This window comes from Protomyctophum bolini (genome assembly GCF_963924005.1).
Source record: "Protomyctophum bolini genome assembly, chromosome: 7".
Lineage (NCBI taxonomy): Eukaryota > Metazoa > Chordata > Actinopteri > Myctophiformes > Myctophidae > Protomyctophum > Protomyctophum bolini.
The window spans coordinates 7495429-7522532 of NC_137868.1; the positions used below are offsets into that span (position 1 = coordinate 7495429).

Sequence of the window (27104 nt, forward strand, 5' to 3'; positions counted from 1 at the left end):
TTTAAAATAAAACCAGTGGCCTACAGTAGGCCTATGTGCAGTGGTGGAAGAAGCAGTCTCAGATCATGTTGTTTTATTTAAATAGAAACAGCAATACCACAGTAGAAATAATTCCTGTGTCCTGGGTGGGTGTCAAAAAAAGGTTTAAGTAGCCTAGTAGCCTGAAGTAGGCTACAAAAGTATATTGGCATATAGGCCTACCCTACTCACATGTGAAGATAATTGTCTCCACCATGCCGAAGTCATGGGGAGAGATAGCTATGGACTCTACTGCAGGGCAGAAATTCGCAGAATCGAAGCAGGAAGGCTATGGATCAGAGCTAGGGGAGAGAGTGTTTTGCACTCCGTCCGTCCGTGTGTCTGTCCGTCTGTGAACAGCTAATCTCTGGCACCGTTGGCTTACTCTGCACACACACACACTCCCTGAATGCCAGAGCTGAACCTCTGCCCCAAAGTTTTCACATTGGCCTGTTATAGTGCCACCAGGAGGCCGCTTTGTGCAAAACAAATGTTTTGACAGTACACCTATGGCCTACAGATTTTGTCCAAACATCACACAAATTGGTACAGTCTCTCTAGAGCCATTCAACGAAACATGTCTTTCAGATTTTTCAGACTCCATCCTGATTGGCTAAATTCGCAGTAGTGCTCCGTTTCAAACAAAATGCTGCAAATCATGAACACATTGACAGTGATTTCCGTGACATTTTGCTGTACAGGACCACTAGGGTGATGGGTGGGTCCTATACAGGACCACTAGGGTGATGGGTGGGTCCTATACAGGACCACTAGGGTGATGGGTGGGTCCTAGACTCTGTACAGGACCACTAGGGTGATGGGTGGGTCCTAGACTTTGTTCTGTACAGGACCACTAGGGTGATGGGTGGGTCCTAGACTTTGTTCTGGGTCACACGTGGCAACCATTTCACAGCTGGTTTTTATTTACCGAGATATTTCAAGTATCTTACCAAAGAATAATGTTCTGCTTGAAGCAAAGCGTTGGGAGTGTTTGCCATGCATTTCATTCCATATACTGTAGGTACTGTATGACAAGACCACTACACCAGGAAACACTTTTTTCATGAGTCAATAGTTTATTAAAAAGACACAGATACAAAATTCAAATGCGGTTTACATTACAAAGAGTAAAAAGATTCAAAAACTGACATTAAAGAGCATTTCATAGCTAAACTACACTAAGTCTAGAGGTCATCTAGAATGGTACAATAGAAAAGTATTTCATGAAATAGATGATATTCCCTTTATCAAGTGTAACTGGATTGTCCTGATGTTGTCTTTCAAACACAACAGGACCAAATGATGGAAGGAAAGGTATGTGGACCTCAAACCCCTACATATGTACACACACACACAGCATAGAACAGTGTGTATGAAGTATGGTTTTCAAATAAACAGAAAATAAATTGTGAAAATACTTACAAGAGATCGTTTATGGTCGCCTGTCAATCTCATGTGAACATTCAATTATGTGTAAAATGACGTACTAGATGATTCTGTAGTGCAAGACTTGTTTCACCATGCCGCAGATTGATCCAATTTGAATTGCATATGAAAACTCCCAACAAGAATGGACGCATGGAATAACCAGTGGTGGAAGAAATACTCAGTTTTGTTTTTAACTTTACGTAAAAGTTGCAATACCACAATATCTAAAGAATAAGCTACTCTAGTAAAATGCCATGTGTTCCAGATTTTACCGAGTTAAGTACAAAACTATTTGTATCAAAATAAGCTTTCAATACCAAAGTAAAAGTACTTACATTTCCGTGTCGCCAAAGTATAAAATAGGGCTTAAGTGGTTCACGTCACGTGTAAAAAATAATAGCAATGATCCAAATCTGCAAAAATAACATGTAAAGTACATTTTCAAGTAGTTTTGGAGTAAAAAGTACAATATTTCCTTCTGACATGTAGTGTAAAGTATTGAAAAGTGGAAATACTCAAGTTAAAAGTACCTAACAATTGTACTTAGGTACAGTACTAGAGTAAATGTACTTGGCTAATTGCCACCACTGGGAATAAGTACTAGAGTAAATGTACTTGGCTAATTGCCACCACTGGGAATAACCATGTACAGTAATAACCACACATGTAAAGCAATTGTTGTAAAAAAAAAAAAAAAAAAAGAACATTCTTTAGGACAATCTATAAAGCCATATTTCCCCAAATTCACAGGACATGGAACCGATGGCAATAAAATCACCTAAAAAAAACACATATTTACAGCATTTTATGTAGAAAAAAGACAAAACACTGTAGCGACAGAAACCACAGTATATCAGCACAGTCTCTAAAGTATGAACTAGACAATATGAACATGTTTTTCCATGAAAGAAAAAAAAACACACATTTCTAGACTTAACCGTCTTCTGACAACACCATGTTGTCTTACCACACCACAGTAAGACTTTTAAGTTGACTGTTTGGCAAATATCCTGACTTCTCTCATCAAAGCACTCAGTGTAGAGACTATAGTCCAGTGACAGACTTTGAGTTCTAAAAAATAAAATATTATTTACATAAATATTGCATCCGTTTACCAGTGTGCAGTATACAACTGTATGACATATACGTCTACAAAATGTATAGCTTTTTTTAATTAATATGCATCAAAATTGGTTCTTTTACAGCAAACAAAACAGCAATGCCACAGAAAGGCTTCGTTATTCATCTTTGCACTGTGCGGCCCAAAGCTAAACAGAATCCAGGTCTGGTCAGCAGCACAGAGTGTGTGCACTAAACAAGCACGCGTGCGACAATTTCACGGGGGCCTCGCCCACATAAGTACGGTTGCGTTGTCGCCCCTCGACTTCTCCGTGCGTACAGTAATAAATTGAAAATGAATTACTAGGCGCATTAATCGCTGCCTGTTTGAAAGGCCCGTAAGGCTTGTTTTATACTCCGTGGTATAGTGTGTCGCACACCGAAGAAAAGTCCACAACACACGGTGACGTGTTGTGAGCTCGTAACATTGTAGACTCTGTGACGTGTTGTGAGCTCGTAACATTGTAGACTCATATTTTCGGTTAGCGTCGGCGGCGTGTGACGGCGTACAGACTCTCTCCTCCGAACACGGCGGCATAAAAATAATGATGCCCACGTTGTAAATACTTGAAGTACGAGATTTGGCTGTGAAATACAAGTCTACTTACTACAATACAGCGTTCTCTATGTCCTAACATAAAAATTAAAATAAAAAAAATAGCGCAAACTCTCACTTGGTTTGTAGTGCCAATTCTCTCTCTGCTTACTTAGTTCAATGGTTCTTACAAGTGGGGGGTCCAGCGGAGACCCCTCTGGGATCCTTGAGGGGGTTCCAAATCGACCCTTGCGGGTCCATTTGGTTCCATTTGTACACTCTCAGAGTTATGGAGGGCCTTGAAATAAAATTGGCTTAATTTCCTTAACCCTCTGGCGTCTGGCATTTAGTTTGGAAGCACAATTTGTGGTCATGAGTGGACGACTTGTGGTTCGGCACTTGAAATGTGTGATTTGGTGTCTCAACAGCTGTTGTCCTTGTTGTTCCTGCTCTCCTCTGGTACGGGCCGTGCGAGGTGTGAGCCGGAGCCTTTGATGTTGCTGCTGCTGTGCGATAGGCTTAAAGCTGAATGCTGAGGTCCAATGGGAGCGTGTCTGGCCTCCGATAGGTCACTCTTGGGAGTCATCCTAAAAAAAACCATTGTGAGATATTTAAGGATTTTTATTAACGTTTACAGATATCGTCATGGTAGACACTTTTTGTCGCTGTTCCAAAATCACTGTCTACCTTTAAAGTCGAAGAGATGACTTAGGCAGATAGTGATTTCGGAATGTAAAAAGCATTCTGATAGGCTATAATGCACGGTGAATCAGCAGCGTTAGGAGAATAGAGTTAGGCAGATTAAAAACACATTCTGCCAAAGTCAAAGAGACGACTCAAGGTAGCTCTCCACCAAACAGACTACGGTACTACAGATTGCTACAGACTAGTCTGGCAGTCGAGTGAAGTCAGGAGATCAGCCGGCTGGAAGGTGTGAGAAAAAGGTTGACCTGAGAACCGACACCGACAGATGGCTACTACGGTTCTAAAAATAGCCTATGGCTTTCTTCCAACAACAAGCCCACTGCTATCTGGCGGTCGAAGCTTTCGACGCTTCCCTACAACGTGCGACCCGACGCGACTCGTACCCACCGTCCATTCAAGAGCAGGTTTTCGGCAACAGACGCTTTTCCAACACTTACCGCCGCCGACGCCGTCGGTGTGGTGGAGAGCTACCTTTAGACGGATAGTCATTTTTCTTCTTTTCTGAAACCCTTAAACGGTGACATGGATGGAAATTATGCCATGAGGCCAAGAGTATAACGTCTAGCATTGAAGGGAGTTCACCAACACATGTTAGATGTATAGGGCGGCATAACATTACAAGGTAAAAGCATATGCTGAAACATGGCACCCATAAATCCCAAGAAGACAGTGTACTACTGTACAGTGTACACTGTACAGACTACTTATTTTGCCTTCCAACTGTGTGTCCACTATTCAAACATTAGTATAGTGATCACTAATCATTCATTATTTTCCTAGGTGGTTGGATACAGCATTTAAGTTACAGTAGGGCAATTGATTTTTTTTTTTGGCTAAAACAAAATCAGTTCAGAGAAGGTTCCAGTGTTCCAGTTCCAATGTTGTCTGTAGTAAGATCACGTAAGATGTTCATTTAAAAAAAGAAGAAATAGTTAGACTATGGAGATGAGAGGTTTCTCAAATACAACAGATACAAAAATACAATAAAACACCTAATACCTCCCCTGTCCCTATAGCCTGGGTTCTTCCAGCTTGAATCGATGCGTTCTGTCAATCTGTTTTGTCACTCGCTACTCAGTCTGGAAAGGGTCCTATATCCAAGATAGGCGGGACATGTAAAAGGATGAACTGGAACCGTGGCTTCTAATCTGTGGTGGGTTAATGTGGTGACGTCGTGTCAATGCGCACCGCACAGCTACTGCTGTTGCCCTGCAACGTCCCTTTATCATTCACTAAACTCACCCCACACAGCTACTGCTGTTGTCCTGCAACGTCCCTTTATCATTCACTAAACTCACCCCACACAGCTACTGCTGTTGTCCTGCAACGTCCCCTTATCATTCACTAAACTCACCCCACACAGCTACTGCTGTTGTCCTGAGACGTCCCCTTATCATTCACTAAACTCACCCCACACAGCTACTGCTGTGGTCCTGCAACGTCCCCTTATCATTCACTAAACTCACCCCACACAGCTACTGCTGTTGTCCTGCAATGTCCCTTTATCATTCACTAAACTCACCCCACACAGCTACTGCTGTTGTCCTGCAATGTCCCTTTATCATTCACTAAACTCACCCCACACAGCTACTGCTGTTGTCCTGCAACGTCCCCTTATCATTCACTAAACTCACCCCACACAGCTACTGCTGTTGTCCTGCAATGTCCCTTTATCATTCACTAAACTCACCCCACACAGCTACTGCTGTTGTCCTGAGACGTCCCCTTATCATTCACTAAACTCACCCCACACAGCTACTGCTGTTGTCCTGCAACGTCCCCTTATCATTCACTAAACTCACCCCACACAGCTACTGCTGTTGTCCTGAGACGTCCCCTTATCATTCACTAAACTCACCCCACACAGCTACTGCTGTGGTCCTGCAATGTCCCCTTATCATTCACTAAACTCACCCCACACAGCTACTGCTGTTGTCCTGCAATGTCCCCTTATCATTCACTAAACTCACCCCACACAGCTACTGCTGTTGTCCTGCAATGTCCCCTTATCATTCACTAAACTCACCCCACACAGCTACTGCTGTTGTCCTGCAACGTCCCCTTATCATTCACTAAACTCACCCCACACAGCTACTGCTGTGGTCCTGCAATGTCCCCTTATCATTCACTAAACTCAACCCACAGGTGATGTTATGAAATGCGAGTCTGCTGCCTGCTGGCCAGACTGAGTAACGAAGTGACAATACAAATCCACGGAGCGCAGCGAATCAGGCTGGAACCCAGGCTCTCCTATCACTGCCTTACCTTCCGTCCGCCACTCGCTGGAAGCTCTCCGAGCGGCTGCTGATCTTGCTGGAGCTTCCCGCCTTGCTTCGTCTCTCGACGGCCTCCCGGTGCAGGCCTCCCTCCCTCTCCCTGTCCCCTCCTCGCCTGGAGGCGCGTCCGGAGGCCGCCCTGTCCAGGTGCTCCCTGCCCGAGGCCTCAGAAGAGCCCCTGGGCTCGGACAGGGAGCCGTGGAGCCGGAGGTCTTGGTTGCTGACGGCGGAGGTGCCCTGGTTGGCGGTGGTGGTGGTGGGGGTGCCCGAGGCGTTGGTCGGCGGACCGCCGGTGCTGGTCCCCATGGACTTGGAGATGACCTTGAGCGGTCGGGGCGTAAAGCAAACATATAAGTACATTTGAGTACTGTACAATTTCGTAATCGTGCGTTAATGAATATTTATACGTTTCCAAAAATTGGAGAACGTCCTCCAGTAGCACTGACCTTGAGTTTGTGAGAGCCAGGGGTGTGGTGCTTCTTCTTGTGCTGCACGCGACTGTTGTGTTTCAGGAAGAACTCGCAGGACTCCTGCAGCACCCTACGGCTCTCGCTGATGGGGCTGTGGACCACAGAGAACACATCATTTTCAATTCAATTCAATTCAAATCACAACAAGTTGTCTCAAGACACTTTACAACCAACAGAGATCCACCCAGAGCTTTGGGTCCCAGTTTGGGGGCTCCATCGTACGGCATTCTTTATCCACAAGTAATAAAACATTTTCTGTGAATTACGCATTTAGGCGCTTCCACTGTTGCGTAAACGTTATCTTGCAGCCACACAACCCACTATTCATTTTGCCGACACCTATATTTGCGGGTGGAGGTGTGTCTGTAGGCGTGTTGATGCACACAGGTTTAGGACAACGGAAAGCTCCTCTTCAAACCACCCGTAATGCCAATCCGTTTGATAAAAGAATGGCTCCTGATTTGGAGCTGCCTCAACGCAGGACATTCACTGCAGCTCATACGTAGGTCTCTCTTAATTCTACACAGATCTTCATGATTGTAATTTTCCCATAATCAGAGTGTCAATTCCTTGTGCTCATTGTGTTTAATTGTCTAGTCAAAGAAGTTATTATATTTGTGACAAGGCGGGCGCATCGTGCGCAATTCCCTCGTTCAGCGCATCACCGGCATTACGCAGCAAAATATGTCATGGATTTAAATAATGTAAGATTCCCCATAATCAGTAACACATGCTGATACTTGCGTCAACCAAATGAAAGGCAATTAAATGATAGATGGGTGTCATTTCCAATGTGATTTTGCCGTGGTTCAGTCCAAGTCTATTTAATTAATCCAATTTCCCAAACTTCTGTTTTCGCGTGATACCCTTTCATAGAGAGGCAGGACACTTGCGATCTATATACCAAATGAAAGGAACGAAATATACAGAGAGAGCACTTTGAATTTTTAAGTGGTGCAACCACTTCCTTAAGTGACTATGTGTGTGGGACCTGTGGGTGGCTGCCTGCCTGGGTGGCTGGCTGGGTGCGTCTGAGCACGAAGACATGGTTGTTTTTCACCACCTGTGCGTAACCTAACACACACACAAACACACACGCACATTTTAACTGTATATATGGTGATTTCGGGTGTGCCAGTATAGTACAGTGACAGTACAGTACAGTAGAGGGACCCCCACACGGTAACTCTGTCATTTCTCAACCGTTTCGGACACGGGGCGGCTCGCAGCTCGGTGCGTTACTCGAGACCTTCTAGATCTGTTATTTTGTCCACATGATACAGGGCGGTGTACACTGTGTATGAAGCAAGCATAAGCTTTTCATTGGGCCTATAATGACATGCGTGGGATTAGGGTTAATGTGGTTAATTACCTAATAAATAAATCAATAGGACATGAACTGATGACATGAACTCTATATTCTATTTATCTGGCTGTGGATTCCTGTAGTTTTTTAGGACTTATTTATATTCAAAGTATTGTCTTGCACTTGTTATATTTATTATTGTATGAGCCTGTGTTGTCTTTTAACTAGGAGAAACGTAATTTCGTTTTTTTCTGCTGCTGCAGTTGGAAAGAATGACAAATAAAGCAATCTTGATCTTGAATCTTGAATCAACTACAGTACACGCACAAACATTCCATTCCAACCGTATATCCACGGCATTAAAATGATCTTGCCCGTTTGAAGCTACACCAGACGAATGACACGACGAACGACCACGAATGCTGTTCTTGAAATGAAAACGTTAGAGAAACACTGTTCTGGATCAGTGACCAAGCAAACACGAGTGACATGTTATTCTTATGCCATGTTAAAAAGAGCAGCCGTCTCACTCTGTCTTGCGGGTCCTGTTGAAGAAGTAGCCCCACTCTGAGCAGGTCTTCTTGCTGCTGACCCAGAACACTCCGGACAGTCCCACCACCAGCGTCATCAGATACTTCACCAGGAACAGGGACAGATCGGGACGCTCGTACTCCATTGTCTGAAAGAGAGGAAACAAGCACATAGTGTTATGTTTTCCCCAACGGTCCGTTTGTATTTTTAAAACAGGAGCACACAAATCCCTTCCTTTCCATTTGCTCGAGCTTCTTCTTCCCCTCTTTCATTTCCTTTCTTTGATTGTTTTCACGCTGTTGTTCAGCATGTAGTATTGTACATACAGTATATCTATCCGTTATCTATTAATTCATGAATTACTGAGTCTGTGTGTCCTGGGCATAACTTCGATCGGTTATCTGGGAATTGAACGCTCGTTGACGACTCTCGCGGGCACGCATGTGCACGTGGAGGACGTGTGTGTGCAGCTTCAAAACCCAAAACCCTTCAGCACACCCCTGGCCAACGCGAGCTGTCGGCTTAACATGAAGCAGAACGCGAAGCACGAGGAGCTGACAACGGGTACAACGAGTACATCAGATATACGCGATTGAGTACTGCACAATGGGTGTGGCCATGCAGAGTAACGATACCTACTAGCTTACATGTCACAATGTAACACGTTGTAGACCTGGAATTGTTTTAGGCGTGTGGCCTTCTAGTTCTATATACACTAACCACTACTACTGAACTTAAATCAATACATTACATTACAGTTTTACTTTACCTTCTGCGAGCAGGGGATGCTGTACTCCTGGCAGCGGTCGTTGATCCAGGTCTGCTCCCAGGCTTGGCGCTGGCTCTGCTCGTAGCTGTAGCAGGCCAGCAGCGTGACCAGGGGCACCAGGTAGAGGCCGCTGAACACGCCGATGCGGATCATGAACTTCTTCAGCTTCTCCTGGTTGCGCTCGTCGTGCTGGATGACCTGGCGCACGTGGTTGAGCGACACGATGCCGGCGAGGAGCAGCGACAGGCCGGCCAGCACGCCCACGCACAGCGGCGCCAGCACGAAGTAGCGCAGCGCGGCCACGTCGTACAGGCCCACGAAGCACACGCCGCTGATGTTGTCTCCCTCCACCTTGTTCAGCGCCAGCAGGAGGACCGTCAGCGCCCCGGGGAGGCCCCAGGCCGCCGTGTGGAACCACACCTGTTACAGGACAGGACGACAAGGAGTCACGTCAGCACGACCAGACTCTCTGGAACCGGAGATATAGGAAGTCACGTATATTCCGTCATGGAGTAAGAATAGCTACCAAAAACATTAATAATTATAATAATACGATTGCTAGAGCAATACGATTGCTAGAGCAATTCATGTCTTTTCCTCAGTACTGTAAATTGAGCAAGCTTTTACACTTTAATGTATGTTGAGGTTGTATCAGGTCACCAACCAATAATGAATTGCATTTTTATAGCGCTTTTCCAAGTGCTCAAAGCGCTTTACAATGGTCCATTCATTCATACATTGGGAGGTGAAGCGGCGAACAGTCGACGCCAGCGTCCTCACTTCCCACACCAGTGGTGGCGAGCTCACACCAACCGACTCATTGGAGGCAGTGTGGGGTTCAGTGTCTTGCCCAAGGACACTTCAACATGTGGACAGGAGGAGCCGGGATTCGAACCGCCGACCCATGGATCATTGGACGACCTGCTCTGCCTCCTGAGCCACAGCCGCCAAGTGGTCTTTGTCTCTCTCACAGTTACATATAAAACATGGGGGGGCCCCTACCGCTTTCTTCTCTATGGCCTCACAGCTCCACTTGGGCCCGGCGGCCAGGAACCAGGTGATGGTGAGGATGACCCACCACACCATGCCGGCCATGGAGAAGAAGTAGAGCAACATGAAGAGCAGCGTGCAGCCTTTACTCTGGGAGCCCAGCACCACCGTGTCCACGCCACCGCCGCCATGAGGCGCCCCACCACCCCCGGTGCACGCCGCCTTGTTCCCCAGCAGGAAGCCCAGGAAGTAGCAGAGCGACACCACGCTGTAGCACACGGCGTAGAAGATGATGGGCCTCTCCGGGTAGCGGAAGCGCTTGACGTCGATGAGGAAGGTGAGGAAGGTGAAGAGGGTGGCGGCCAGGCACACCACAGAGCACACGCCGATGAAGCTCTTGGCGAAGTCGATCTCGTGGGGCCTGAAGTTAGACGGATGTTAATGGTTAATAGTGATAAAACCAATAGTTAAGAAATTAATCAGTTAAATGGATAATTCCCTACCTGAAGTACATGTTGGAGCAGGGCGGTGCACAGTCCTGGGCGCCCAGGAAGGAGGAGCCGAGGCCAGGCTTGGTCTTCAGCGGCAGCGGGCACCAGAAGCCCAGGTCCCTCTTAGCGGACGGAGAGCTCTTTGGAGTGGTCGGAGGGCTGACCGAACCTCCCACGGGACTACACAGGTCCAGTCTACAGGGTGAGACCACATAAAACATCACACAGGTCCAGTCTACAGGGTGAGACCACACAAGAACATCACGTTCTACACAGGTCCAGTCTACAGGGTGAGACCACACAACAACATCACCTTCAGTACACAGGTCCAGTCTACAGGGTGAGACCACACAAGAACATCACGTTCTACACAGGTCCAGTCTACAGGGTGAGACCACACAACAACATCACCTTCAGTACACAGGTCCAGTCTACAGGGTGAGACCACACAAGAACATCACGTTCAGTAGCTTGGGCTTCTAACTATGCTAAATATGAGATAGAATCCAAGCTGGAAAAACAAGTATTGATCACAAAGGAAATTCCTGATTGTCATTGTATCATATCACAATATGCCAAATAATGCTAATATGTAACCATTCTATCTAGCCCTAAAGTGACAACAGTTACATGCCGGACACAATCCGGCATGGCTTCTGTGTGTATTATTAGTATTGTGTGTGTGTGTGTGCGCAAGCCTAACTTACGATGGTAAATATTAGCTGTAGAGATTGACAACAGAGTCGATGTGTGTGTGTGTGTGTGTGTGTGTGTGTGTGTGTGTGTGTGTGTGTGTGTGTGTGTGTGTGTGTGTGTGATGTCCTTATCCTGTTGAAGCTACAGTATTCTCTCTTGCTCTGTAACTGTATCTCAATTCTCAACTGCTGTGCTGCTTTTGCCGACTTAATTTCCCACTCAGGATCAAAAAAGGTCTCATCTTATACGTGTCAGAGATTCATTCACCAGCAGGTTGTGCGAGTCACATCATGGAATCAAGCTAAATAAAATCTGTGAAAAGACTGAAAATGTAATGATGATGTTTTAGGCCGACCAGCTGAAGACCATTCATGTTTCTGGAAGATACTTCTAAACTTGTATTCTATTGTTAGTTTGATCACTTCATACGAATACTCTTTCATCGTAAAATAACTAGTAATGACCGAAAATAGCCAATATAACCAGTAAGACGCGCAAACGCGGGAAGCGAACGCAGCTGAGACCCTGCAGATCATGTCTGTCTGTCTGTCTGTCTGTCTGTCTGTGTGTCTGTCCCGCTGTTACTGTATATGTGGACCTGGCCCCTTTTGTGCCCATATATGGAGCTGAGTGATTGCTGATGCAACACACTCCATATTTGGATAGCGGGACAGACACACAGACAGACAGACACACGGACAGACAGACATGATCTGCTAGGTCTCATAGTAAGTGCTCACTGCGTTCGCAACAAGCTTACAACAAGCTCACAACGCGTCACGCTGCAACGCGTTGTGAGCTTGTTAGATCTGCTATGTTCGGTGCGCAGCGTGCTTTCACAGAGGCAACGCTGGCTTCTGTGGAATCCAAATGACTGAAAGGAGTCGTGGCGACTGAGAACTTGAATCCATGGGGTCCTGTCTGTGCATATTGGGTGATGATGAACGATCGGTGTGATCTTCTTACTTGTCACACTGCAGCTCGGGGGGCCAGGAGATGCCGAAGGTGACGCTGTCGTTCCTGCAGTCGGAGAGCACGGTCTGGCACGTCTCTCTGCAGGGCTGGATCACCATGTTCTCCTCCGTGCACGCCGGGATGAAGGCCTGGCACAGGAAGTGGTGCACGTCTGGCGAGCAGCGCAGCTTGGCCAGGGGCATGAACGGCTACATGGGGTCAGAAACAGAATGTTGATGTTCAGTCCAGGTAGAATGCTCTCATATCATTGGTGTGTTGTTTTTTTTAATGAATGCCCTACTTGATCACACGGCAGCGTCACACTAAAGCATCAAATGTGGCAGATCTACAAGCTTGAGCTTGTAGATCTGCTAAGAGTAAGAGTTTTGGACTTCACCCTTGCATTACAACTACACCGGCCAGGGGTCTTCCCATCCACTCACGTCAAAGTCAGTGGTTCTAGTTCCTAAACTTTTCTGAATCAAGGACAACTTGAAAATCTCAAAAGTGTTTTTGCGTGTATTTCTGACAGGAATATGGGGAGGGTAATCAGATGGGAATTCTGTCAGAAGCAGTCGAGGGCTGATTTCACCCTTCTATCTATCGGGTGGAAACCTCTCATGTCCAGAACTTTTACTTTTCAGCATCCAAATTAAAAAATAGCAAAAGTAGCAGATAGACAAGCTCAAAGCGAACCGCTTCGAGACACGTTTTGAGCTTTCAGGGCTGCTACTTTTGACGCTGTGCGTTAATTCACCAAGAAACACAAGAAGTTAAAAACATGGAGATAAGAAACGTCTTCCCGACAGCAACGATATACGAACACAAGATCAGCACAAGAAACAAACAGGGAGTTGATCTCTACAGTAAAGTGAACACTGGGAGCTGCTGAGCAGTGTTACTGTTCTATAAGTGCCACACAAAGGAGTCCTTTCACATATTCTTCCGTTTCGACAGATTTGTGGAAGAGCGAAGGGAACCCGAGGGGAGTGGTGGGAATGGAGCACCAGGAAATGACTGCATAGCTGTTTGGAAACATACAGCGACTAGCCAGGAAGGCTGGAGGAGAGAGCTGTTGATAGGTTAGCTCTGCCACAGTGTTGTAGTGTTTCTATGACATGTGCACTGCATGTACAAAGGATTAAATGTGGATTAACGTTAACTGGTGGCAAGACAACATGAATGAAAAATAAAACCTCCCTTGCAGTCGACGTCGCTGCACCAAAGCAATCCCAACTAGACAACCTCGGAGAGGTCGCAATTTTAAAAAATTGCAGAGTGTGGTTGCCGCAGTGGCTTACATATATATACCCCTCCCACTGATATTGCCAGCCTGTTACAGTTTCAAGTCACACCTTAGATCGTGTGTAAGTAATTCGGAGGGGATTTAACCCCCGAAATTCTGGTTTTCCGACAAACGGTTACATTTATCGCGTTTGCGGCGCCCCCTATGGATGAAAATGGAATTGCTTTTGGAACTCGGTTGAACGACCCACCCCGGATATGTGATTCAAATTTTGGATGGATTGGACATTCCGTTCGTGATTTATGGCATTTTTCGTGATATAGGCCCCTCCTACTGACTTCGGAAGACGATTACGGCCGAACGATACGCACTACCGAAAATCTGCGTTGGTGTTTGAATCGGATGGGTCCAGAGATCACGTGTACAGATTTTTGTGAGATTTGGACAAAATCTGTAGGAGGAAAAGCAAAAAGTGTGTTTTGGACAAAATTCAAAATGGCGGAAAATCCATCATGGCGGACATGGGCGTGGCCTATTTGGGGTGATGCGTCATGACCCAAGGAATCCAGGGAAAAAATCATTTTGATTTTACGACATACGGTTCAAGAGTTATGAGCCAAAAGGTAAAGTGGGCTGTTATAGCGCCACCATGAGGCCGACCTAAAAATATATATTTTTAATTAATTTTAGTGATAATTAGGAAATATTCCTCCAAGTTTTGTAACTATAGTGCTTACAGTCTCAGAGGGAAAAATACTTGAATGTGATTTTTTGCATTTTTCCATTGAAGTCAATGGGATAATTTAATTCACTAATAAATTCATATCAATTAAACTATACAACATTTCTCTTAGCAAAGTACACGCCATCGATTCCCGATTTATCCGGTCAATTTGACATATGGCTCAAGTGCGTACAGTCAAAACTGAGGGAGGGGTAGTGCGTCAAAATAAAGACTAGTGGAAGAAAAATAATAACTAGAAAGGCAGTTCCTGTAGAAACTGCGTGGGCTCGCATAAATTGCAATGTATAAAGTTTTTGCCGTGTCAAGTTTGAAACTCGGGGACCGGAGTAATAGTGTTCCCATTGGTGGTCTAAATCCATAATCAAAATTTCGGGACTGTAGCATATTGTAAACAAAAGTAGAACATGTATTAAAGCTGAAGTAAAAGTTTTAAAAAGTATGAACATTTGGAAAAACTATAGTTTAAGCATAAATAACTGCATAAAGCGGAATAAAGTATGTGGAAGTTGTGGAAGTGTTTTAAAAAGTTTTTCTTTAAAGGTAAAAAAAAAAAAAAACTTTATTAAAAAAAAATCAAGTTTTTTCTTAATAAGTTTTTTTTTTTTTTTAAGTTTTCAATTTTTTCAAATTTTTTCAATGTTTTATTTTTTTTCATTTTTTTTCAATTTTTTTCAATTTTTTCAATTTTTTTCATTTTTTTCATTTTTTTCATTTTTTAATTTTTTTAAAAAAAAAAATCAAAAAAAAAAAAAAAAAAAGTTTTCATTTTTTTGCGTGCATGCGTGCGTACGTGCGTGCGTGCGTGCGTGCGTGCGCTTGCGAGAGCTGTGTAAAGGCCAGCCAATAGGAAGACAGGGTGTGTGTGTGCGTGTGTGTGTGCGTGCTCTTGCGAGAGCTGTGTAAAGGCCAGCCAATAGGAAGACAGGGTGTGTGTGTGCGTGCGTGCGTGCGAAGACAGGGTGTGTGTGTGTGTGCGTGCGTGCGTGCGCGCGCGCGTGCGCTTGCGAGAGCTGTGTAAAGGCCAGCCAATAGGAAGACAGGGTGTTTGTGTGCGTGCGTGCGTGCGAAGACAGGGTGTGTGTGTGTGTGCGTGCGTGCGTGCGTGCACTTGCATGTGTCTAGCCTAATTGCACAAATAGCAGACCTACAAGCTCACAAGGTATCGCAGAGCAACTCATTGAGATCTTGTAACTTTAATGTCAGCCCTGTAATTAAGCCCTTATATGTCTCAGCTGTGGAAGTAAAAAGAGTTCTACTACTTGCCAGCACTATGACTGGGAGATTTCAATGGTCCTGGATGGAGGAAACTATGCCCCGAACAAATTGCTCTATCGCAAAAAGTAAAAGTCGAATGCAAATATTTTTTCCGCTGTGAGTGGCCTGAGATATTGAGGTACACCATGTGCGATTGTGGTGTTGGTACGATTGAAAATGTGGTTATAAGAGCGAGTTAAGAATTGTCAGCGCGATAATTTCCTCGTAAGAATTATACAATGGAGGTCAATGAGCAGATTGACTGTTTTTGTGTCACTTAAAAGGCCGTAGTTCACATTCTGTATGTCTCTGTGCTTTGGTGGTCACATTGTGTGAAAGAGGACATGTGTGGCTACAAAATGACAAAAGAACATGCGTGTAAAATGAATACTTTGGCCGGGACGACAATTTGTTTGGTAAATTTTCAAGGAAAGAATTTCAGTCTCCACACTCTAGTCAAAGAAGGCCCGCACTCTAAAATGGCACTAATTACGCGAAACGGCCTGCGATTGAACTGCGATTTCGGAAAAACCGTTTAACGTATTCGAATACGGTTTGAACCGTCCAGAGTCCAGAGTCGTGTGAGCGTTCTAAAGTTTAAATCACGTTTCTACGACAAAGTATGCCAGAGTAATGAGGCTGCAAAAGTGAGCTTGATTTAGAGATAAATCCCATACATTGTCAATGGGAGGGAAAAACTATAAATAAAGTTAAATATTTTAAAAAGTATAAACCTTTTCAAAACAACTTTTTCACCAATGAAAGTTCAAAGATAGATGAACATTATAAAGTTTGAATGAAGTTTCAAAGTGAAAGTATGACGGAGTAATAGGAGCTCAAAAAAGTTAACTGTGAAAAATGGGACCTTTCTTCCATCGACTCTCATTATAAAGAATGTAAAAAAAAGTTAAAAAGTTAAAAAGTATAAAAAGTATAAAACTTTGTAAAAATAAAAATACAAGCCACAATCACTTCAAAGAGCTGAACAGTTTGAAGTTTGAACTAAATTTCTAGCATAAAGTATGTGGAAGTAGTAGTGTGTCAAAAAAAAGGGTGGAATAAATAAATAAGTAAACATAGGCTGGCAATAACTAGTGTGTGCTCGCTGTAGCGAGCCCACAAATAACTAGAAAGGCAGTTCCTGTAGAAACTGCGTGGGCTCGCATAAATTGCAATGTATAAAGTTTTTGCCGTGTCAAGTTTGAAACTCGGGGACCGGAGTAATAGTGTTCCCATTGGTGGTCTAAATCCATAATCAAAATTTCGGGACTGTAGCATATTGTAAACAAAAGTAGAACATGTATTAAAGCTGAAGTAAAAGTTTTAAAAAGTATGAACATTTGGAAAAACTATAGTTTAAGCATAAATAACTGCATAAAGCGGAATAAAGTATGTGGAAGTTGTGGAAGTGTTTTAAAAAGTTTTTCTTTAAAGGTAAAAAAAAAAAAAAACTTTATTAAAAAAAAATCAAGTTTTTTCTTAATAAGTTTTTTTTTTTTTTAAGTTTTCAATTTTTTCAAATTTTTTCAATGTTTTATTTTTTTTCATTTTTTTTCAATTTTTTCAATTTTTTCAATTTTTTCAATTTTTTTCATTTTTTTCATTTTTTTCATTTTTTTCAATTTTTAATTTAAAAAAAAAAAAAAAAAAAAAAAAAAGTTTTCATTTTCTTGCGTGCGTGCGTACGTGCGTGCGTGCGTGCGTGCGCTTGCGAGAGCTGTGTAAAGGCCAGCCAATAGGAAGACAGGGTGTGTGTGTGCGTGTGTGCGTGCGTGCTCTTGCGAGAGCTGTGTAAAGGCCAGCCAATAGGAAGACAGGGTGTGTGTGTGCGTGCGTGCGAAGACAGGGTGTGTGTGTGTGTGCGTGCGTGCGTGCGTGCGTGCGTGCGCTTGCGAGAGCTGTGTAAAGGCCAGCCAATAGGAAGACAGGGTGTTTGTGTGCGTGCGTGCGTGCGTGCGAAGACAGGGTGTGTGTGTGTGTGCGTGCGTGCACTTGCATGTGTCTAGCCTAATTGCACAAATAGCAGACCTACAAGCTCACAAGGTATCGCAGAGCAACTCATTGAGATCTTGTAACTTTAATGTCAGCCCTGTAATTAAGCCCTTATATGTCTCAGCTGTGGAAGTAAAAAGAGTTCTACTACTTGCCAGCACTATGACTGGGAGATTTCAATGGTCCTGGATGGAGGAAACTATGCCCCGAACAAATTGCTCTATCGCAAAAAGTAAAAGTCGAATGCAAATATTTTTTCCGCTGTGAGTGGCCTGAGATATTGAGGTACACCATGTGCGATTGTGGTGTTGGTACGATTGAAAATGTGGTTATAAGAGCGAGTTAAGAATTGTCAGCGCGATAATTTCCTCGTAAGAATTATACAATGGAGGTCAATGAGCAGATTGACTGTTTTTGTGTCACTTAAAAGGCCGTAGTTCACATTCTGTATGTCTCTGTGCTTTGGTGGTCACATTGTGTGAAAGAGGACATGTGTGGCTACAAAATGACAAAAGAACATGCGTGTAAAATGAATACTTTGGCCGGGACGACAATTTGTTTGGTAAATTTTCAAGGAAAGAATTTCAGTCTCCACACTCTAGTCAAAGAAGGCCCGCACTCTAAAATGGCACTAATTACGCGAAACGGCCTGCGATTGAACTGCGATTTCGGAAAAACCGTTTAACGTATTCGAATACGGTTTGAACCGTCCAGAGTCCAGAGTCGTGTGAGCGTTCTAAAGTTTAAATCACGTTTCTACGACAAAGTATGCCAGAGTAATGAGGCTGCAAAAGTGAGCTTGATTTAGAGATAAATCCCATACATTGTCAATGGGAGGGAAAAACTATAAATAAAGTTAAATATTTTAAAAAGTATAAACCTTTTCAAAACAACTTTTTCACCAATGAAAGTTCAAAGATAGATGAACATTATAAAGTTTGAATGAAGTTTCAAAGTGAAAGTATGACTGAGTAATAGGAGCTCAAAAAAGTTAACTGTGAAAAATGGGACCTTTCTTCCATCGACTCTCATTATAAAGAATGTAAAAAAAAGTTAAAAAGTTAAAAAGTATAAAAAGTATAAAACTTTGTAAAAATAAAAATACAAGCCACAATCACTTCAAAGAGCTGAACAGTTTGAAGTTTGAACTAAATTTCTAGCATAAAGTATGTGGAAGTAGTAGTGTGTCAAAAAAAAGGGTGGAATAAATAAATAAGTAAACATAGGCTGGCAATAACTAGTGTGTGCTCGCTGTAGCGAGCCCACAACTAGAAAGGCAGTTCCTGTAGAAACTGCGTGGGCTCGCATAAATTGCAATGTATAAAGTTTTTGCCGTGTCAAGTTTGAAACTCGGGGACCGGAGTAATAGTGTTCCCATTGGTGGTCTAAATCCATAATCAAAATTTCGGGACTGTAGCATATTGTAAACAAAAGTAGAAAATGTATTAAAGCTGAAGTAAAAGTTTTAAAAAGTATGAAAAATTGGAAAAACTATAGTTTAAGCATAAATAACTGCATAAAGCGGAATAAAGTATGTGGAAGTTGTAGAAGTGTTTTTAAAAGTTTTTCTTTAAAGGTAAAAAAAAAAAAAAAATGATTTTTTTTCCTAATAAGTTTTTTTTTTTTTTTAAGTTTTCAATTTTTTCATTTTTTTCAATTTTTTCAATTTTTTCATTTTTTTCATTTTTTTCATTTTTTTTCCATTTTTTTCATTTTTTTCATTTTCTTTCAATTTTTTTCAATTTTTTTCAAAAAAAAATTTGAAAAAAAAAAAAAAAGAAAAAAAAAGTTTTCATTTTTTTTGCGTGCGTGCGTGCGTGCGTGCGTGCGTGCGTGCGTGCGTGCGCTTGCGAGAGCTGTGTAAAGGCCAGCCAATAGGAAGACAGGGTGTGTGTGTGCGTGTGTGCGTGCGTGCTCTTGCGAGAGCTGTGTAAAGGCCAGCCAATAGGAAGACAGGGTGTGTGTGTGTGTGCGTGCGTGCGTGCGTGCGTGCGAAGACAGGGTGTGTGTGCGTGCGTGCGTGCGTGCGTGCACTTGCATGTGTCTAGCCTAATTGCACAAATAGCAGACCTACAAGCTCACAAGGTATCGCAGAGCAACTCATTGAGATCTTGTAACTTTAATGTCAAGCCCTGTAATTAAGCCCTTATATGTCTCAGCTGTGGAAGTAAAAAGAGTTCTACTACTTGCCAGCACTATGACTGGGAGATTTCAATGGTCCTGGATGGAGGAAACTATGCCCCGAACAAATTGCTCTATCGCAAAAAGTAAAAGTCGAATGCAAATATTTTTTTCGCTGTGAGTGGCCTGAGATATTGAGGTACACCATGTGCGATTGTGGTGTTGGTACGAAAATGTGGTTATAAGAGCGAGTTAAGAATTGTCAGCGCGATAATTTCCTCGTAAGAATTATACAATGGAGGTCAATGAGCAGATTGACTGTTTTTGTGTCACTTAAAAGGCCGTAGTTCACATTCTGTATGTCTCTGTGCTTTGGTGGTCACATTGTGTGAAAGAGGACATGTGTGGCTACAAAATGACAAAAGAACATGCGTGTAAAATGAATACTTTGGCCGGGACGACAATTTGTTTGGTAAATTTTCAAGGAAAGAATTTCAGTCTCCACACTCTAGTCAAAGAAGGCCCGCACTCTAAAATGGCACTAATTACGCGAAACGGCCTGCGATTGAACTGCGATTTTGGAAAAACCGTTTAACGTATTCGAATACGGTTTGAACCACGAAAAATTCCAGAGTCGTGTGAGCGTTCTAAAGTTTAAATCACGTTTCTACGACAAAGTATGCCAGAGTAATGAGGCTGCAAAAGTGAGGTTGATTTAGAGATAAATCCCATACATTGTCAATGGGAGGGAAAAACTATGAATAAAGTAAGTAATAAAATAAATATTTTAAAAAGTATAAACTTTTTCAAAACTACTTTTTCACCAATGAAAGTTCAAAGATAGATGAACATTATAAAGTTTGAATGAAGTTTCAAAGTGAAAGTATGACGGAGTAATAGGAGCTCAAAAAAGTTAACTGTGAAAAATGGGACCTTTCTTCCATCGACTCTCATTATAAAGAATGTAAAAAAAAGTTAAAAAGTTAAAAAGTATAAAAAGTATAAAACTTTGTAAAAATAAAAATACAAGCCACAATCACTTCAAAGAGCTGAACAGTTTGAAGTTTGAACTACATTTCTAGCATAAAGTATGTGGAAGTAGTAGTGTGTCAAAAAAAAGGGTGGAATAAATAAATAAGTAAACATAGGCTGGCAATAACTAGTGTGTGCTCGCTGTAGCGAGCCCACAATAAGTGGAATAAAGTGTTACAATTACAAGAGTCTGGTTGCCCTGTTGGGCAACCACACTAATTATATGAACGGATTCCTTTTAGACAATAACTACGGTTGATTTCACCAGAGAGGCTTATAGTATAGTATTTTATGCCGATTGAGTCGGTTGTTTTTAGTTCTGTTGTTGTTGCTGTTGTTGTCGTCAGTGGTCAAAATGAAGAGATCTTATCAAGGGTTAAAAACAAACAATATAATCCATCATCACCTTATCGAGCCATCAGTAATTATAATAGCTGTATTGACGTAGTCGGCTCACATCGCTTTAGAAACTCGTTTGCATGTGTTATTATTCACGTTCAGATTAGCAATGCATAGAGTAGACGAATGCATCGACTCCGTTACAATCCCTACAGCTAATATTTACTCCAACGTAAACACACACACACACACACACACACACACACACACACACACACACACACACACACACACACACACACACACACACACACACACACACGCACACACGCACGCTCCTACAATCAACACAGCGTAAATCGAACAAAGTTACTATTCAATGCTTCCTTTTCCTAGACTCCAGTCTGGCAGTGGCCCCAGTCTCTCAGGGGCCACGGGTTGGTTTTTCTCCCTCCAACAGTGAGACTCCTTGTCTCTCTCCTGCGGAGGTCCCAAACTCCGTCTCAAAGAGCTCTTCTTGCTCACACTGACTTTTATTTTCTTTATGGCAGAGCTACTGTAAAAAAAAAAAGCTAGTCATTTCAGAAACATCCAGCCAGGATCAGGGGCAGAAGTCAAGTCAACTCGTTTTAAAAAAGGCAAAATCCGCAACTGTGTGAGTTTCACACTAAAGTGCTTTGAGGATTTATACGATTTTAGACATTGGTCAGACACTCCCTTTTCAAAACAAATACCTTTAGAACTACTTGACATAGCTCTCCCGTTTTCTGCGGCAGTATATAATATATATATTATATACGGTGTATATATATATATATATAAGTCAATTGACTTTTTCCATTATTCTCCTACTGAAGTGCCTCAGAAAGCATTTCCAAAGGTGCCAGCCACTGGTGGAATAATGTGGACGGAGTGGAAGAGGTTAGCCATCCACCGGAAAACCCTACTGATATGCTGTTCTAAACACGGACCCAGTAACGGACCAGTCTACAGGGGCTGTACAATAAATCATGGCATAGTTCAAACAGAGTTATGTATAGTACATATGTAGCCTTGAATGTAGGGCAGTGTACTGTATGTATACCTGGCTGTCACCTAGGAGACAAAGACTGGTGGACATGTGTGTGTGTGTGTGAGAGAGAGAGAGAGAGAGAGAGAGAGAGAGAGAGAGAGAGAGAGAGAGAGAGAGAGAGGAGAGAGGAGAGAGGAGAGAGGGAGAGAGAGAGAGAGATTCTCTGCGCACAGTATGCAGGAAAACCATTGTGTTTGCATCTGGGTGTGTCTCCCTCTCCCCTTCCTCCACAAATCAAAGGCCCCACACAACAAAGTGGGAAAGATTCCCTTCGGCCAAGTTTGCAGTGAAATAAGAAGCCATAGACTTCTGCCAGACACAAACACAAAGACTCCCTCAGAACAATGTTGTTTCTTCCGTCAGTCACGGTAACACATCTTACTCGTCAAATACCAGGGTGTAACCAAACCCTGGCGTTTTTTTGGGGGGTGCCAAGACTCAAGGTTCAACTATTATCCAATCTAAAATCACTGGCAATGGGAGAGGCCTTCCAGAACCCTGCCTATATGTGACATTGTATCTATTTGTAGTACCGTAGTTATTATTCCTTGTTTTTTTTCCCCCCACCATAACACAGACCACTCATACAATTTGGAAACACAGACCTATATGGATACAGGCTTTAGCGGAAAGTAGACCTTAAGCCTGTGGTTCACTGGCACTGACTCTTTAAAGGAATTAGAGTGTTGTCGTTGTTTCGTTTTTTTTATCTACCAAAGTGCCAACGAGTGTCGTTTACACTTTTGGGGCAACCCAAACAGTTCCAGTGAGAGCCAAGGTCAGCCCGTGACAACCACATCCATGCCAAAACGTCATTCAACTCAGGTACTAGTACTGCGTAGTTTCCAGGTATACATAAGTGTCTTTGTGTAGCCTATAGCCCTCTCTCGAGTTTCTCTCCCTCCGTCCCCTGTATCTACTCTCCAAGGACACAAGTCATGTGTAAATAAGACTGTGTTTAGGCTACTTTTTAAGTCCCCCACAATTCTTTTTGGGGGAAGGGCAGTCTTTTTTTTTTTTTTACATTCTGACTTTTTTTATGGTCTCATTAGGATGTGTAAAAAAAAGAGGCACTTATATTGTCTTCAAAACATCATGAGACCTCAGTCACAAATTGAACTCACAACCTTAAGTTTGTCACATGCTGTCCCCTCTCTCTCTCTCTTAACATGCGTTTGTCATTCTTGCTCGCACAAATGCATACACACACTCACACTCACACACACACACACACGCACACACACACACACACACACACACACACACGCGATGAAGTCCAGGTTAGACTGTACATACAACAGCAGTGGCAACACACACAAAATAAGTGCGGGTCGGAATGAATTGGCATGGGAGAAAAAGGGGTAAGAGCAAAAGTAAGTACGTCAGCCAGAAAGGCTTATTGTCGGTATCAGTATCAGACTCTGTGGGAGTCCATCCCTGTCTCAATGCGCTAGACCTCTGGGAGATGGATTGCTGAGGTGGAGCGCAACACCTACCATCAGCTCCCAGTACTTACTACCAGTACTTACCGCACAACATCAAGCCGTGCTTCTCATACGCTGAGTTGGCGGTGCCTGTGTGCCCGGGATCGAACCCATGACCTTGTCGAAAAGCCGAGTGCTCTACTGACTGAGAAAGCAAAAGAATGAAATCCAGTGTATAATAAATCTCACCTCCATCTTGCTGGCGGCGATGTCCTGGTCATAGTGGTCCATCATGTTGGGAAAGAAGGTCATGTTGTACGGCATCCCGTGGCAGCGGTGGACTCTGATTGGCTCACAGGTGAACAGGCTGTGGGCGTCCATCAGTGGTAGGAGGCACAGCAGCCACAGTGGTCCAGACAGCAGCATCATGGAGGCTGCACGGGGTGCAGAGGTTTGGGTTTTAGTGGTGATGGGAGATTCATCGGCAAACACATCGGTATCGGACGATATTTATTGGCCTTAAACAGATAAACAGATTATGTTGGGATATGGGCCGAGGCCAACATTTCAATAATGGTGCATCCCTAGTTTTGGAATAAAGAAGCATTGCTTTTTATTTTCAAAATCAGTTTATAAGCCTTTTTTCAGAATGGCCACAGTAGTTGGCTCCAGATGCCACATTTTGAATATGGTAATGTTCAGCAACTACAGACTAAAGACAATGAATATTTTCACGGGAAGAATGAGAACCGTGTGAGAATGGTGATCTCAATTCTTGTGGGGGAAATCGAAAAATCTGAAGAATTTGAGCAAGAACTGTGCAGCACTACTAAACAGTGGTGGAAGAAGTAGTCAGATTGTATTGTATTTTTTTGCAATACCACAACATACAAATACTCTGTTACAATAAGTAAAGTAAAACTCCTATATTTACAATTTGATTAAAAAAGACGAAAAAAGAAAGAAAGAAAGAATAATAATTTGTCCAAATTTGTAAAAGAAATATATCTAATCTCAAACAGCCGAAGTATAAAATGGCCCGGGGCTTCAGTTGTTAAACGTACATATTTTTTTTAAATTCATAATCTCAATCTGCAAACTAGTAACTAAAGCTGGCAAATAATCGTTAAAAAAAGAGCACAACATCTTCCTCTGCGATGTAGTGGAGTAGAAAACTAAACTACAGAAATGTTTAAATGCTCGCTCAAGTATAAAGTGTAAAGTTACCTCAAAACTTGCACTTCTTCTTAAGTAGAGTACTTGAGTAAATGTACTGCGGTTGCGTTCCTCCACTGGTACGGACCGGGTCAAGTTTCTCTGCCTGGCTTCAGAAAGGAGGATATGTTGGCCCAAAGTGTTGGATTCCACTGCAGGCTCACTTGACTTTCATCCGCATTCCACATGGCCTGGGGGGGTCATCTCTGTGGCAACGCTGGGAGAGCTGGCAGGTAGAACACTCCTCCCATCAGCCCCCGTGTGTGTTCAGCATGAGCCTCTGGGTAGACACAATGTTGTGTTGTCGTGGTTGTTAGGCATATTTTAACTGTGTTAGTTGTTTAACTGTGTTACTACATGATCATACTACAGCGTCACACAAAAGTACAACAAGGCTCGAAACGGCTTGTTTCAAAAACAACTAACTAGTATTAATTAACTAGTATTAATATAGCCTCCTATACACAGTTAAGAACAATACACATAAGACAAGCAACCCTCAACAAAAGGCACACCGAAAGAGTCTCTGAAGCCATGATTTAAGAAGATCAGTCTTAAAGTTTGGGATTGCATTACATACAGCTCACAAATCCCCTAAAACAGCATGCTTTAATTATGTTAGCATATGGTAAAATAGAATAGTTTGGCTTCTTATGCCTGCCAGGCTGCCTGCTGTGTCTACAACAGGTTACTGTTATGTTAGCTGACTTTAATAGCTCTTAGTCATTGGGGCATTCCAAAGCATCAGTGGTTCAGATTGCCCTTGATTCTGGGTGTTCGTTACATTTACATGTCAGTGTTACAGAACTGGTTCAAAGGGTATTTCAAAACACAAGTCAATCCTTTTTTTTCCCAGAGCACAAAGTCGATGCATTAAATACAGGGTGGGGAATAAACGACTGATTCAATAAGAATACGTCTCAGCTTGTTTGTTTGATGCAGGCTTCTCATTAAAGTATCGGGCTTTTCTCACACTCACACACACACACACACACACGCGCGCACACACACACACGCGCACACAGGCAATTATCCCTAACAATCAGTCATAGACAGTTCAAAGGAAAACAGCAGAGTTCATATCAATATACTGAATTAATAGTCAAGGGTTTTAGGAGTTTAACATGCATTAGTGTGGGCCATTTAGAAACCCCACTGCAACACTCGAGTCAAAAGGGGCTATTTAACGAGGTAAACTAAACATCTACACTATGTTAGTGTAACGTTGGATGTGAAAGAGTGTTGAACTGACAAATCATTAACAAGAACATACACATTTTACGACAAAGGCTGGTATGCGCGTACAACCTAGTAACAAGCATGTCAGAGAGACTCACAGACGGACACTAAAACATATTTAACAGCTTCCATATCAATATCTTCCTGGTAAACATCCTGACCCAGGGTCAAACGCTGGGGCTAATATACAACCATTATTCCACCCCCAAGTCGGGACACCAAAGTTCGGGCATGGAGAATAACAAAGTTCCCTGCCTCGACAGTTTACAGTGGGGCCTGCTGGGTGATAGTTTCTGGACCAAAATAAAGTTTACAGCCCCAAATAAAACGTGAGGAAAGCTCTTACCCTCGACTCCGCGAGTGTGTGTAATAGTCCGCTACATTGATAGCTCTCTCGGGGCAGTTACTTTAGCTTGTTTTTGAGCGTGCAAATGTTTTTGCTCCGACACACACACATACACACACACACACAGTCACACACACACTACGCGTACAGAGAATCTCCGCCTTTGGGTGAATGATTGATTTGCTTGCCACCCCTACATCCCATAGCCTATGGGGCGGTCATGCTGTGATTGGCTGGTTGGTTGTTAGGCAACAGGTTATTGTAGTCATAGATATATATTTTTGTAGTCCAGTGGGTTCTCAACTTTTTCATGTCAGAGTCAGACAGTCACAGACAGCCAAATTAAATGTATTTGGCCCTCCCCGTCCCCAGACCCCACTTGATAACCACTGTTATAGTCTAATTTTATTTATTCATTTTAAAGCCTTTATATAAAAACTACAAAAATAGCAAACACTAAATAAAATAAACTGTAACTGAAAACAACGAAATAAATATACTACCTTGTTTGGCAATTAACCGCTGACTCGATGATGAGGTAGTGAGAAGTTTAAACAAAAGTGACTCCTGTCCCTGCATAGCCTACGACATTTTAGGTTCTTCTTGAAATAATAAAGGTTTGACAATCAGTGCACTACGTTTCAGAATCCCTATACTGTAGGCATGGATTGGAGATATTAGTGAAATGAATCAAAATATAAATTATTGTATTAAATAATGGTGAACAGATTAACTATCAATCCGTTTGAAAGCCGGTTATCTGGCACCATCTACTGACGGAACTGAGAACA

General features: G+C 42.9%; 1 protein-coding gene across 3 annotated transcripts; it reads right to left on the reverse strand.

The window, feature by feature from the left end:
• Positions 1 to 1074: 1074 nt before the first annotated feature.
• On the reverse strand, positions 1075 to 26445 carry fzd6 (frizzled class receptor 6). Of its 3 annotated transcripts, XR_013964397.1 has the most exons (12): positions 26314 to 26445; positions 24741 to 25008; positions 23763 to 23947; positions 12301 to 12497; positions 10651 to 10833; positions 10160 to 10568; positions 9158 to 9577; positions 8388 to 8536; positions 6528 to 6642; positions 6071 to 6402; positions 2109 to 3687; positions 1075 to 2046 (listed from the first exon to the last, which is right to left on the reverse strand). XR_013964397.1 is itself a non-coding variant. In XM_080768696.1 (11 exons), the coding sequence occupies exons 3-11, from the start codon at positions 23940 to 23942 to the stop codon at positions 3522 to 3524; spliced, it is 2151 nt and encodes a 716-aa protein (XP_080624822.1). In that variant the 5' UTR covers positions 23943 to 23947; positions 24741 to 25008; positions 26314 to 26445; the 3' UTR covers positions 1075 to 3521. The 3 variants fall into 3 exon arrangements, 2 of the variants coding, with proteins under 2 accessions (XP_080624822.1, XP_080624823.1); XM_080768696.1 differs by having other exon boundaries at positions 1075 to 3687; XM_080768697.1 differs by lacking the exons at positions 1075 to 2046; positions 2109 to 3687 and adding an exon at positions 3705 to 4314.
• Between the last annotated feature and the right edge of the window lie 659 nt (positions 26446 to 27104).